This window comes from Pelophylax lessonae (assembly GCF_965119305.1).
Source record: "Pelophylax lessonae genome assembly, chromosome: 7".
Lineage (NCBI taxonomy): Eukaryota > Metazoa > Chordata > Amphibia > Anura > Ranidae > Pelophylax > Pelophylax lessonae.
In genome coordinates, this window is record NC_138774.1 from 123,284,873 (window position 1) to 123,300,240 (window position 15,368).

At 43.4% G+C, this 15,368-nt stretch overlaps 1 protein-coding gene across 2 annotated transcripts in view; it reads left to right on the top strand.

Moving 5' to 3' along the window:
- FHL1 (four and a half LIM domains 1) overlaps positions 1-15,368 on the top strand; it is a 160,762-nt gene that overhangs the window by 103,315 nt on the left and 42,079 nt on the right. Inside the window, exon 1 of one of the 2 annotated variants that reach the window (XM_082264545.1) lies at positions 4,518-4,667. The exons of the other annotated variant lie outside the window; for it this stretch is intronic. Within the exon in view, the coding sequence (XP_082120671.1) occupies positions 4,571-4,667 (97 nt within the window). The 5' untranslated portion in view covers positions 4,518-4,570. Of the gene's footprint in view, positions 1-4,517; positions 4,668-15,368 lie in introns of those variants that run through there. 2 annotated transcript variants of the gene reach the window in all.

Consider the following 15,368-nt stretch of genomic DNA (forward strand, 5'->3'; position numbering starts at 1 on the left):
CCTACGCCTTGAAGGAACGGGTTCCACCCTTCCCTGTTACGGCGCACTCTACCAGATCTGTGAGTGCGTCCTGGGCCTATTGGCATCGGGTCTCGGTGGCCCAGGTGTGCAAGGCTGCGACTTGGTCGTCGGTGCACATTTTTTCCAAATTCTACAAAGTAGACGTTCGGGCATCGGCTGATGCTTCCTTTGGCCGCAAAGTTCTCAGTGCGGCAGTGCCATGATGGACCCTTGTGTTTTTTTTCTGGGTCCCTGGCTGTTGGCATTTGCTTTCCTGGGCTGTTGCTCCTGTTGAGCATTGTTTTTTCTGTTGCCCAGTTGGTTCTCTTACAGTGCATGTAAGATTCCTTTCTCTGATGTGGGTACCGCGTTGCCTTTTCTACGGTTGCGTCTCCCACCCCTCATGTCTATACTGCTTTGGGACATCCCAACAGTGATGACTTAGAGGTGACGGCGACTGTCGGAGGACGTAAGAGAAAACTGAATTTTTGTAAAATCTTACCTGTAAAATTCCTTTCTCTGAGTCCTCCGACAGTCGCCGCCCCCGCCCCTCTTTTGGGGTTCTTATTACCTACTGCTATGCTACCAAACTGAGTTGGGAGTGGTGATGCAGGGGGGGGGGTATTGACCAGATGGGAAAGCCCCCATGGGTGTGTATATGCTAATGCCTTTTGTCTTTTGACTAAGTCGATATGCCTAGCTACTCCTGCGGATGGGAAGTCAATACCCAACAGTGATGACTTAGAGGTGGCGGCGACTGTCGGAGGACTCAGAGAAAGGAATTTTACAGGTAAGATTTTACAAAAATTCAGTTTTTTCAGTTAGGCCCCACTGTTTTGTAATTTCATGAGGATAGTTCCCCCTTCACAAAATTTTAATTTTCGGCTATATTTAGTCGTCTCTCGTCTCTGTTAGGGTTAGCTCACCTAAAGTTTTCTTCTCATTCTTTTCGTATTGGAGCTGCCCCACGGAAGCTGCTAGATTGGGTTTAGATGATTCTATCTTGTATTTGGATCATTGGACATTCCTTTGTTCATTGGGCTCATAAAAGGGCATGTCAGTGCTGCTATACAGCTAATCTATCCTTCTCTTCAAATTTTTTTAAGTTCTTTGGAAGGGCATTCGAGGTCTGCAGTGGATGAGTCTCTTCTTTCATCTTTCTAGGTTATCTCCTTTATTGCCTTCTCCTTCGATCTTGATAGTCCATTTAGGTGGTAATGACGTAGGTAGATGCAAAACATTGGATTTGATTTTGATTATCAAACGTGATTTGCATCTAATTAGTCTTTTTTTTTTTTTTCCAAATACTAGTTTTGTTTTTTCTGAAAAGGTACCACATCTCATGTGGTTATCTTCCTCAGAAAAAATGCCTCTCGAGAAAATTTGGAGGCAAGTTAAACATTCTATTGCAAAATTCATGCCGTTGGTTGGCAGTTTTTCATTTCTACGTGGATTTGGAAGGGAGTTTTCCAGGTCTATACAGGCAAGACGGAGTCCACTTGTCTGATGTGGGCCTGGATATTTTCAATCTGGGTCTTCAGGATATTATTGAAATGGCCGCGGTGGCTTAAGCCGTTTTTGTTGACAACAAAACCGGCTTGTGGGGACTTCTGATTAATTAATTTATTCGCTTGAGTTTCTATGACTGAGTGAGATATATAGATATATATCTATTTATTAATTTGAATTTTAAAGTGTTAATATTTGTTTATTTAGTGAATTTTAACAAAGATATTACTGAGGATTTATTTATATGCCAATAAAGGTGCCGCTGCCATTTTAACTACCAAATCGTGTATTTGTTTTTTTCTGTGTTGGTTACAAAAGGGGTATTTGTGCAGTCTACACTCCCATGAGGAGAGGGCAGGGAACGGGGCAAGCCGCACTCTGTGTGTAAATGTTCACACACAGCAGCAGGTCAGGAGCAAGCCTGCTCATGTGCCCCCAAAGCAAGCTACTTGCACTCAGCAGGAGTGAGGGGCCAGGAGCGCCTGCAGGGGACCTGAGAAGAGGAGGATCATGGCTGCTCTGTGCAAATGCACAGCACAGTGCAGGTAAGTAGAACATGATTTTTTTTTAAAAAATCTGCCTTTATTATCACTTTGAATGTATAGCACATTTACTTAGTGCATGTCATTTTTGCACATTTGTGGATAGATGACAGTTTTTAATGTTGTGAAAAGAGACTGCACATTTACATGGTACACTTGTTGTTGTAAATGTCATGTTTAACCACTTGCCGAAATTTTTTTAACCACTTGCTAACCGCCTGCGCAGTTTACTGCGGCAGGCAGTCGGCAAGTGGTTAAACATTTTTTCGGGAAGTGGTTAAACATTACTGCGGCAGGCTAGCTCGGCTGTGCGAACCGTGATGGAGGGCAAGCTCCCGCCCCACTAGGCAGCAGGGATGTCAATGTGGGTGGCTGGCGGCTCCGATTGCCGCCGACCACCTGCGATCACTCCCCGCTGAGAGGACGGTCAGCTGTTGTAAACACAGCCAACCGTTCTTCTCTCTGAAATGATCACAGAATGCCTGTGATGCTTCTATATAGGATCACAGGTCCCTATGGTAATTTCACAAGCCCCTCCCCCCACAGTTAACAAACAGACCCCTAGGCTCACATTTAACCCTTTGATCACCCACTAGGTTAACCCCTTCCCTGCCAGTGTCATTATTACAGTAACAGTGCATATTTGTAGCCCTGATTACTGTAGTAATGTCACTGGTCTCTCCCAAAGTGTCAAAAAAGTCAGTTGAGGGTCCGATCTGTCCACCGCAATGTCGCAGCCCCGCTAAAAATCGCAGATCGCCACCATTACTAGTAAAAAAAAATAAATAAAAATGACTTAAATATTTCCCCTAGTTTGTAGAGACGATAACTTTTGTGCAAACCAATCAAAATACGCTTAATGCGATTTTATTTTTTTTTAACCAAAAATATGTAGCAGAATACAAATTGGCCTGAAAGGATAAAAAAATTAGATTTGTACATTTTTTTTTGGGGGGGGGGGGAATGTTTTGTATAGCAGAATGTGAAAAATATATATATATATATTTTTTTTTTTTCAAAATTGTCGCTATTTTTTTTTTTCAGAATTGTCACTTTTCTATAGCTTGTCACTTTTATAGCACAGGTGATCAAATACCAACAAAAGAAAGCTCTATTTGTGGGGAAAAAAAGGACATCAATTTTATTTCAGTGCAGCGTTGCTTGACTGCACAGTTTTCCGTTAAACTAACGCAGTGCCGAATCGCAAAAAATGGCCTGGTCATTAAGGGGGCAAATCCTTCCCGCCCAGAATTTGTTAAAAGAGTAGAATCACATCTTTAGACATAGTGCAACAATCTTTAGTAATTTGAGTTTTTGCCACACATTTGTATTTTGGTGTTTTTTTTTTTTCTTTTTTAGTGCAGATGTGGGTATTATTAATTGGAGCACCATGTGCAATTTTGTATTTTTTTTTTTTTTTTGTATTTTACATGGTACACCCATAGTTGGGGTGTAACATGCAACATGTTGCCAGGGACCAAACACCCTCAACCCTATTACCCAATATTTTTTTTGCATTGGAGCCTGAAAAGTTTTGCATCCATTATCAGTGGATCACAGGTGCAATGCCAAACTCCTGCAGACTGTTCTTCTAGCTCCCTGTCTGTACCAAGGTAAGGGCTTTCAGTTAGAGAGCTAGAGGTAGTGTCAATAGACTATGAATGCGGTGGTTACCACACTTGTGTTCCATTGAGAACTACAAGTCTATCTGCTGTAGTGGCAGACAAGACTTTCAGTCCATTCCTTCACATATCTCTGTGGGGGGCAGGTTGGGAATGGGGTTGGGGTCCTATTTTCCTCATGGTATACCCTAAATCCTACTTGTTCGGAAGCTACTGTCAATCACCGCTGTATTGGAGGAGAGGCTTACCTTTGGCTTTGTCTCTCTCTCCTGCTGCCTGTGTGTGGCGCTGTGAGGGGCTGCACATAGCATCATAGTTCTAAGAGAAACAGTAAAAAGAAAACAAACAAATCAGCAAGTGCATGTAAGTTCTGTTATTAGCGCTCCATTTGCTAATGACTTTAATATCACTTTTAGTTACTTTTACTAACTACTTTTAGTTGGCTGTGCTGCAGTGGCTGCTGGTGTGAACAAGCCCTAATAAGAGTTTTATTCTCAATGAGATACCGACAGAAAAAAAAACATGACTGGCTTTTACACCTCCCGATCACATCCACAATATTGTAATCTAAATGAAGAGATGCATGCTATGTTACTGACTTACACTTCCCACTGATCTCCTACACAGTGTATCTTTTGTGTGTTTGAGGGTATTGGATTTCATTAGGGACAGGCTTCTGGGCAACAACATTTGCTTAGGAGCTAATTTAGAAATTGGAGTAGTTGTGTGGGCATTTTACGTGTACAGATTTTTTTTTTTTTTTCTTGGACCCCATTCTTCTCCTAAAAGATAACCAAAAATGGTCTTGCATTTCAAGCAGGATTAAACATGAAATCCCCAGAGAGGGGTGTGAACATGTGCCTGTGACTCCTTATTAATAGCTGCCAGTAATTATGTATGTTATCAAACAAGTGGCTTGTATCAGCTAAGCACAGGTTCCTCACTGGTCTAGGTGGACTACTTGTTGTCACAATGGCTTATGAAAGACACTCAGGTAAATAATCCTTAGTATGTATGGGCAGTGATAGCTATCCTGTTATTTCCTGTACAGTTAATCTTCCTCTTAAATGTGTACCTTTTGTTCAATGTGTATTGTATATTGTATTATTTCTGAATGCCATGATGGTATCTTATATCACACCCAAAAAAAGTTATAAATGTGTTTAAGTACATTACAGCTTACTTTGAGACTAACCTTTTGTTGTTTTGTCTTTTGGGTCTTTTTTTTTTAGATGTTTAGATAAGTAGTAAATTGTTATGTTTTGCCTAAAAGCATAACTGCCAAAATTTATATTTTACTAGATATATTATTATATATAATGTCACTTTATGCCTTTAATGAATTAAATTGGAAAAGGAGATCTTTTTGTGGGAAGTCAGCATGTAACTATTATTTGTGTTTTTCAAGTAGTTTTTCAAGTAGTTCAACGGTAATCTTAAAATACTTTTAAAGGAAATCGTGAAAATCTGAGTGCTTTGTATCAGCAAATTATATTGCTCAGGTTGTATTCTGATATTTCATTTTGTTGAGGTTATTTGGTAGATTAATGTGAGCAGTGGGTGTAATCTTATAGAAATAGCAATCAATTTGGCTATTTATGGGAAGATTTTTATTGTGTGTTCTGTATCCAATTGAGGAGTACATGATATAGGAATGTCTTTCTGTACCAGCTGTATGACACTCAGGATCCCCTCTACTCCCTACCGCTAATGCAGCATTCGTTACTTATTCAGCAGCGAACACAATCTGACTTACAATTCTTTTATAATCCCTTTATTTTATTAAAATAAACTGGTAGTAAAAAAAAAAAAATGTTCTCTAGCTAAATAGAGACACATTTCTTTGTGGATGTAAAACAAATCTGCAGGGCTATCCTGTGAGGCTGCTGGAAGGGAAGAGGAAAGCTGTTGCCTAGAACGGATTACAGATCCCTTTCTTTTCACAGTGTTTAAAAATGACTGTTCAAATGTGGTTGCAATGGGAAAGATTGCTTGAAATGGTGTTTTTTTTTTTACAGGACTGGTGCTTGATCCTTGTTGAACCCATTTTCTTCCCCATTTATAAACTGGTTTTAAATGATTCCTCTTAAAAATGCAGTTTAAAAGTTTAAGCTTGTTGGTAAATGCTTGTTTTGGCAAAGTAGCTTGTTCATTTGGTTTTACACAGTAACTAAATCGGCAAAAAACACTTTGACAGTGGTATGTGTTAAAAGATATGCAGGTAGATATTTTGTCAATAGCCTTGCATTCCTAGGTTTACCTCCCCTACCTGTTATAGCAATTGTGCAATGTCCTTAAGTAGTCCAGTGGGCACCAGAGTTTGACCATGCTGTTCAGCGCAGTATGTAATCTAGCATACCTGGTCAGATATACAACCTATCTGTGTGAGAACACTGGTAATGAGGGGTGTGGCAATTACTATTTGCATAAAACACTGGAGGGAGAGGGCAGGAATCACATTTGAAATAAGTGAAAATTGTATTCTAATGCATATAAGGTGAAAATGTATTATTTTTTGGATAGAGTGGAGAGGGATTAGAACCAATGTGGGTTTTATTGCTGTCTATGCCCCCATTAAGGAAATGCACCCTTTCTATTTGTCAGATTTACCATTGTCATTGAAAGTAAAGAAAATTCCAAATTTTGGGATGTCCTCAGAAAATAAAGGGGAAATCTTCCAATGGGGACACTAGTTCTGGTGACCTAGAGGTCCCCAAGTATTTACCTTATTTTCAGGGATTTCCTCACTTCGTTTTGCCATGGGGCAAAGAAGTGAACAGAAATCCATGAAATGGGACACAGATGGCATTAAAAAAAATCTGACGGGTTATACAATCCTCCCTTGGTCTATCCAAATTGAAAGAAATGTTGCCTATAGTTTTACTTTAATTCCTGGTGAATAGTTGATAGCTGAACTCAAAGAAAGATACATAAATATACATACATTAGGTCATGTGGTGACAAATATTTTGCAGCATAAATTCAGCTATAAAATAGACTCATGCATGGAGTTTATCATCCAGTGTGGAGGGTGACAGCTTTGTCCCTTCTACAACATTGTCTGTTATACATCTGTCACTTTTTTCCAGACATATATCAGCTGACACCAGGAGAAACTTCCAGGCAGTTGGCCAGGTCTTTATTAGGAAGAGTCTACTGTTAGAATACATAGAGAATGCAGAAAGATCAGAGTGTACTGGATGCAGATAGGAACGGCCCCTGTCCCAACAAACCTTACTGGGATATTCCAAACGGACTACGTGTGTGCTGACCTGTAAATTGTTTTACTGGAGCACTGTTCTTGTGCATGTTTTCAAACCCAAAAAGCCTTGAGTATGATACCTAAAAACAAAAAAATGAGTTGCCTTCAGCAACTAATCAGATTTTAGTGTTCATCACTTAGATTAGCAAATTAAAGCATTTGATTTGTTGCTGTGGATCATACCAGGACATGTCCTCTTGTCATGGAAGAGGTACTCTTAGGTAGCTCTTCTTCTGTTATAATTCATCATCTAGGTTGGCTGGCTGGTTGGTTCATTTTCATAGAGGGTTTAGAGTAGAGGAAGCATGGATATAAACTAGTGTGTAACCAGTAGAAATTTTTTTTTTTTTTAGAAAGGTATGCAATTGTAAGTAACATACCACAGTCGGCATAGGTGTTAAAATATCAGTTATTGAGGCCCTTTAGAGGGATATTATAATTGTATTAATTAATTTTGGTAGATCCACATAAAAAAAGGACAGCTTTATAAAATAATTGTATTTGTTTGTGTATTAATGCTTTAAAAAGAGTCTAATGGAATAGATCATAATTATGTTTGTGCATTAGGGTAGTCATATTTGTTCATTACAGTACTTATTTACTCATTATTAGTGTTTTAGTGTTTATTTCCCACCTTGCAGTTCTACACAGTTCTACTGTCCTGTTCCTTCTTAAGCTGGCCATACAGCTTCTTCACCCTGCCTGGACATCAGCGGCGGCGGCTTCTTCCCCCTGTCTTCTGCGTCTCCTCCCTCCCCCATGCCCAATGGCATGGCTTCTCCTTTCGGCCAATCGGGAAACGGGTCTCAGAGCCCGCTTCCTGATTTGCTGGGAGGAGGATCCGTGTGACAATAGTTCCTTTTCATTTGCTATTGTCACACAACTATTATTTAGCCTGTGAGAGCCTCTGGCTCTGATCACATGGTTAAAAAAAAAAGCCCAATTGAAGGGGGCCGGACACATGGATAGGAGGGGCGGCTCCCCTGCGCCCCATATGCAACAGCCGCCACTGCAGTCCACTTCTGTTGAGTGGGGAAGCCCACATCTGTCTTTTCTAAAAAGCTATTATGCAGTTAGGCAGGGTCATTCTAGTAGTCCTTCTTCCTTGCCTCTGGTGGCTAACATACAAATCTCTTATTTAGAGCTCTATTCCATTTTTAAAAGTAAATTAAATGCAGTGACCAGCATTGCTAAAATGGATAAAAATGCAGCGTACAAAGCAGTACTTCCTTTCAATCCAGCGCTATTCACCACAGAAAGTCCACTTCATATCAGGCACCTTCCAGCTGAATAATGTCAAGCCTAATCTAAACCTGGAATAAGGTTTTAATACAATAAATCTTTTTCAGACTTAACTATGTGAGTTCCGGAAGGTTTTTACCCCCTTTATGACCAGGGCATGTTTTGCTATGCTATTCAGCACTGTGCTTGTTTAACTGGGTTACAGCTAATCACCTGGTACAGGGTGCTGTGTGGATCAATCACACCATAGGCATCACAGCTACTATGACTGAATTTATTCATAACCACTTTGTTGACATTGAGATCACTGGGCTTCAATTGCCAGGATCCGCAATCCACTGTTGCATGGAGGGGGGCATGTGATGTACATGTACGTGATTGGGTCTGCACGTGCCGGTTGTTTACAAGTTAAACAGGTTGTTTAGAAGTTGGCCATTTTTCCGAGAATATGAATGATAAAACAAAAACTTTTCTTTCACTCATGGTTAGTGTTTAGCTGAAGCCATTTATTATCAATCAACTGTGTTTACTCTTTTAAAATCATAATGACAACAGAAACTACCCAAGTGACCCTTATCAAAAGTTTACATACCCTGGTGATTTTAGCCTGATAACATGCACACAAGTTGACACAAAGGGGTTTGAGAGGCTATTAAAGGTAACCATCCTCACCTGTGATCTGCTTTTAATTAGTGTGTGTGTGTGTATAAAAGGTCAATGAGTTTCTGGACTCCTGACAGACCCTTGCATCTTTCATCCAGTGCTGCACTGACTTTTCTGAATTCTGAGTCATGGGGAAAGCAAAAGAATTGTCAAAAGATCTGCGGGAAAAGGTAATTGAACTGTATAAAATAGGAAAGAGACATAAAAAGATATCCAAGGAATTGAGAATGCAAATCAGCAGTGTTCAAATTTTAATCAAGAAGTGGAAAATGAGTGGTTCTGTTGAAACCAAACCACGGTCAGGTAGACCAATTAAAATTTCAGCCACAACTGCCAGGAAAATTGTTCGCAATGCAAAGAAAAACCCACAAATAACTTCAGGTGAAATACAGGACTCTCTAAAAACATGTGGTGTGGCTGTTTCAAGATGCACAATAAGGAGGCACTTGAAGAATGATGGGCTGCATGGTCGAGTTGCCAGAAGAAAGCCATTACTACAAAAAAGCCACAGTATCCCGCTTACAATACACCAAACAGCACAGAGGCAAGCCCCAAACCTTCTGGCACAAAGTCATTTGGAGTGATGAGACCAAAGTTGAGCTTTTTGGCCACAACCATAAATGCTACATTTGCAAAGGAGTCAACAAGGCCTATGATAAAAGTACAGCATTCCTACTGTGACTTACAGAGGTGGATTTTTTTTATAAAGAAATACTGGAGGAAAATTTGCATTCATCAGCCCGGAAGCTGCACATGGGACGTACTTGGACACTCCAAAATGACAATGATCCTAAACACAAGGCCAAGTCAACCTGTCATTGGCTACAGCAGTATAAACTGAAGTTTCTGGAGTGGCCATCTCAGTCTCCTAAATATAAAATGATGCTTACAAAAACTGCGATACACCAAGCAAGCAACCCCAAGCGCTCAACGAGGATAATATAAATATAGAATAAGTGCTGCTACTTAAATGAAAAACATATATAAAAACTGAAAAAATATCAACAGCATAGGTGCATAATGATTCCAGTAGCGCAAGGATGGTGGCAACCTCTCACCATCAATTAGTGTGTAATAATGATTGCTCATAAAACAGACAAAAGTTGTCAATCGGTACAATATAAATGCAGTCCATAAAATCCATAAAATTCCACCAAGGCAGCAGAAGTTGTTACAAAAGTCCACAGTTGCTACACACTCTTGGGATGATTGCTAGCATGTGCAGATGGAGTATTGGATCACCATAAACACCACCACCGTGCTCAAAAGGGGGGGAGAGAGAATGCACACTCACCAACTCCACTGGCCCAGCCACTCTCGTGACTAGGCAAACAAGCCAAATGTTAGACACATCCACTTAAAGATCCGAGATATCCACAGTGATGGGTAATCAGCAGTGCTCCAAACCATATAGGAGAAAAAGCAAACTCCACTAGTGCAATAACGCCTAGAATGCTGTTAGGTCAAACCAAATGGTTCGTCCACTGTGATCTCTACCATCTTCAGGCTTCAATGCTAAGAGATGAGAGACCACACCTCAGCTTCCACCACACAGTCTGTGCTCTCTCAGCAGGAATCCACAGGTTTGACTCAACATGTGCTCTCTCCTTCCCCTTCCATCTCAGTCTCCTGACCTCAATATCATTGAGCTATTCTGGGGAGATCTCAAACTTGCAGTTCATGCAAGACAGCCCAAGAATTTCTGTTGTCATTATGATTTAAAAAGAGTAAACACAGTTGATTGATAATAAATGGCTTCAGCCAAACACTAACCATGACTGAAAAAAGTTTTTGTGTTCTCGTTCAGATTCTCTGAAAAATGGCCAAGAAATCATAAATTCTGCCAGGGTATATAAACTTATGAGCACAAGTGTGTGTGTGTCTATGTATGTATATACACACACACATACCCCTAAGTAAAAATGTCTAAGTTGGGCCCAAAGTGTCAATGTTTTTGTGGCCACCATTATTTTCTAGCACTGCCTTAACCCTCTTGGGCATGGAGTTCACCAGAGCTTTACAGGTTGCCCCTGGAGTCCCCTTCGACTCCTTCATGACGACATCACAGAGCTGATGAGACCTTGTGTTTCTCCACCTTCCATTTGATGCCCCACAGATGCTCAATAGAGTTTAGGTCTGGAGACATGCTTGGCCAGTCCATCACCTTTACCCTCAGCTTCTTTAGCAAGGCAGTGGTCATCTTGGAGGTGTGTTTGGGGTCGTTATGTTGGAATACTGCCTTGCAGCGCAGTCTCTGAAGGGAGGGGATCATACTCTGCTTCACAATGTCACAGTACATGTTGACATTCATGGTTCCCTTAATTAACTGTAGCTCCTTAGTGGTGGCAGCACTCATGCAACCCCAGACCATGACACTCCCGCCCTCCATGCTTGACTGTAGGCAAGACACACTTGTCTTTGTACTCCTCACCTGGTTGCCGCCACACACACTTGACACCATCTGAACCAAATAGGTCTATCTTGGTCTCATCAGACTACAGGACATGGTTCCAGTAATCCATGTCCTTAATCTGCTTGTCTTCAGCAAACTGTTTGCGGGCTTTCTTGTGCATCATCTTTAGAAGAGGCTTTTTTCTCAGAAGACAGCCATGCAGACCAATTTGATGCAGTGCGTGGCGTATGGTCTGAGCACTGACAGGCTGACCCCCCCACCCCTTCAACCTCTGCAGCAATGCTGGCAGCACTCTTATGTCTATTTCCCAAAGACAACCTCTGGATATGACGCAGGGCATGTGCACTCAACTTCTTTGGTCAACCATGGCAAGGCATGTTCTGAGTGGAACCTCTCCTATTAAATGAGAGAGTGAGAGCGATAACACCAAATTGAACACCCCTGCTGCCCATTCACACCTGAGACCTTGTAACACTGATGAATCTCATGACACTGGGGGGGGGGGGTGGCTAATTGGGCCCAATTTGGACATTTTCACTTAGGGGTGTACTCACTCCCGTTTAGCGGGTTTAGACATTATTGGCTGTGTGTTGATTTATTTTGAGGGGACAGCGAATTTACACGGTTATACAAACTGTATACACTCACTACCTTACAATGTAGCGACGTGTCATTTCTTCACTGTTGTCACAAAGATATAATAAAATTTCTCTGTCGCTCATTGACAGAAGTAGTCCTCCTTGATTAATATCAACTCGGGTTATACTGCCCTCTACAGGAGTAGGACTAGGCAGAAAAGAAAAACGTTCTGGCCACACCTTAGGGGCAGTCCCAGAGGGTATATCCTCTCTCTCTCTGCTACAGGAAGTCCGTTTTTTTCTGTCTAGTTAGGAGTAAGGACCTAAGTTCCTTGCTGGGATCTTTGGTCCTGGCAAGATTTTTTAGAAATACTTTTTTAGGCAGCTTTTCTTCTCCAGTGTTCCTGTGAGATCTTCAAGCAAGTACGCTGAAACTGGGCGACGGGCTGGATGTTGAGATCCAGTGGTCACCCCAGTTCAGCCTGCGAGCACGTGCAGGCCATAGCTCCACGCTGGGTCGGCCGCGACATAGTCCCACTGGACAGGGACTGACCCTGCGAGTTAAACGTCTCGCCTGGACGCCAATGACCAGCAGAGTCACGGCGTCCAGATTGGTCGACAGCCCCCCCACTCCGGTGGAGAGGGGTTCTGTCAGGAGTTGGCACCCGCCTGGTTCCGGTATGGTGAGTAAAAATGTTCCCCCTCTCCCCCTGCCGGGTTTGTTGGTGGACGCGGGCCCCTCTCTGGGATGGATGGACGTGATCCTAACAGGTGTCATTAATCCCCCTCTTAAAAGCTTGGTTTGGGAGCTGACTATCTATAGTCACTATATGACGCTGTAAGGGAGATGACTGTAGTCAGTGGCAGACTGCTAAAAGGCATTACTGTTGAGGTATAGAGGTGATAGTATCCTACCTGACACTATACAGGCCGATGCCTATACCTGGATACAGCATCCGCAGGTCGCCATCCTTCCATAAGCCGGCGCAGGCCGCACAGCCTCCCGCAGGCCGCACAGGCCGAGGACTACCTCCCGAAGGCCGCACAGGCTGAGCGCACACCTCCCGCAGGCCGCTGCTACCTTGCACAAGCCGCCGCTATCCTCCACAGGCCGCCGCCATTTTCCCACAGATCGCACGGGGCCGCCATATTGGCGTAGCCTCGTGTCTCCAGCATGGGGGCGGCCATGTTTGAGGTGACCAAACACCTCGTGGAGTAATTGGGAGGCGCCGGAAGGCGTGTAAAGGGGCGGAGCCGCCTCCTTTACCCGGGAAAGCAAGCCAAAGACTTCCTGTCTGTAACAGACAGTGCTGGAAGCAGGTTGAATAGAAACTTCTGAGCATCAGGTGGTGAGCCTTGGGGTCTCTCTCTCTCTCTCTGTGGGGTCCAAAAGCAGGTAACACTGAGGGGTGCTGCTGCGCTGGGGGACTAAAAGAAAAAAAAAAGTTTTCTTTTTTTATAAATTGCAATTTTTATTTTTCTTGGCAAGTGTCTTGTATAATCATGGACCCTGCCACACATGTATCTCCACCTGATCCCCTCGAGGTGGCCGCAGGACCCTCTAGTTCCTCACAGAGTATTGATGCATTATCAGCAGTTTTGGAGTCTTTGGTATCCCGGGTGGAGATGGCCTGTCAGGGACGGGGGTCAAGAAAGCGACCCCCGCCTACCCCTATTTCATCTGATACTTCAGATTCAGATTCTGAGATGGTCATTGCAGCTACAGGTCCCCCTGCTGGGGCTGTTGTCTCAGGAAATGTCTCCTCAGATAGTGAGGAGGATGTTTCTACCTCCGCCATAGCACAAGAAGAAGCGTTGGTGGATGCACTAGTTGTGTCTGTCCGGGAAACCTTAAGACTTGAGGTTACACCGGCAGAAGTAACCGAGATGGAAATTCCTTTTAGTACTAGTAAGCCTACCAAGACGGCGAAGGTTTTTCCCTTACCCAAATGTTTTGGTAATAAAATTAAAGAGGAATGGGATCATCCGAAATTAATCCTTACTATTTCCAAACTCATTGCTAGACGCTATCCATTTGAGAAATCCCTCATTAAAAAATGGACGGTACTACCAGTGGTGGATCCACCGATTTCCAGACTAAATAAAGCCACTGTTATCCCGTTGGAGGACGCTCCGTCCTTTAAGGATCCGGTGGATCGAAAAGTGGAAGCGGAATCCCGCACTGTTTTTTCCCTGATAGGGTCAACCTTTAGACCAGTGGTTGCCATTGGTTTAGTTTCACAAACATTGACAGAATGGGCAAAATTGCTACGCCATGACTTAAAGGGGAGAAGTATCCCCCTGGCAGCGTCTGATTTGATGGAGCAAATTATACAAGGACTACAGTTCGTCTGTGACGCAGCCCTGGATGCCACTCCCTTGTTAGGGCATGCATCGATGTCAGCTGTAGTCCTCAGACGTGTGCTGTGGTTAAAGTGTTGGTCGGCGGATCAAGGTTCCAAGAAAGCTTTGGTTAATCTCCCTTTTCAGGGGGATCGCCTATTTGGGGCCACCCTAGATGAGATCATAAAGGATGTCACTGGGGGCAAGAGCACTTTTTTGCCGCAGACTGCTAAAGCTAAAGGACCTCGTAACAGGCGAGGACCTTCCTTTTTCGCTCATAAAAGGTTTGTTCGCTCCGCTGGGGCGAGCGTGAAGGGCAAAGCCCCTTTAGGAGGTTTCAAAGGGCGCTGGTCGGGTAAACAAAAGACCGACTCAGCCAAACCTGAAGATAAAACTAATACAGCCTGAAGGTGCGCCCCCACCCAGCTCAGGGGTGGGGGGACGTCTTCACCGGTGTTCAGATCCAGGGCTTTCCTGAATCCCGGACTAAGGGGTTCAGGAGATCATACGATCGGGATACAAGATCGAGTGTCCATAACTTCTACCGGTGCAATTCTTCCCTTCCAACATTCATATGCTACAGGGAGCGGTAGTTTCCGTTCCTTGAGCAGAACGTTTTCTTTACTTTTTCCAAAGATCATTCCCAGTTCCCTCCAGGAATCTGATCCGGTTGAGCGAGCGGACCAGGGAGTCTCTGGTCCGGTGACTCCGGTCTCTAAAGCTCAGCCAGGAAAAGTTATCACTTCCGATAGGAATCAAGTTTCTGATAAATGTGTGGGAACTGTGTGGGAACTGATCAGACTTGGTCTGATTGCCTGGGCCAAGCAGCTCTAGGGCAGCCTGGTTCGGATCCAGTCAGACAATGCCATGGTGACGACTTAGGTCGATCACCAAGGATTTCACCAGCTGTGTCTTCAATAGGGCATCCCGGAGGTGGATCTGTTGCCATGTCGGCTCAACAGGAAGGCGTGGAGGTTGGTAGCTCGCGCCCGCAATCCTCTAGTGGACACTGCAGACGCGCTGAGCGCCCCGTAGGGGCAGTATCAGCTACTGTATGTCCTCCCCCCTCTCAAGTTGCTGCTGAGATTTCTCCGCAGGATAGAGGTGGAGGGAACTCCAGTTATCCTGGTAATTCCAGGCTGGCCTCGTCAAGCCAGGTACGCCGTCTTGGGCAGACTAGTCGCGGACGCTCCT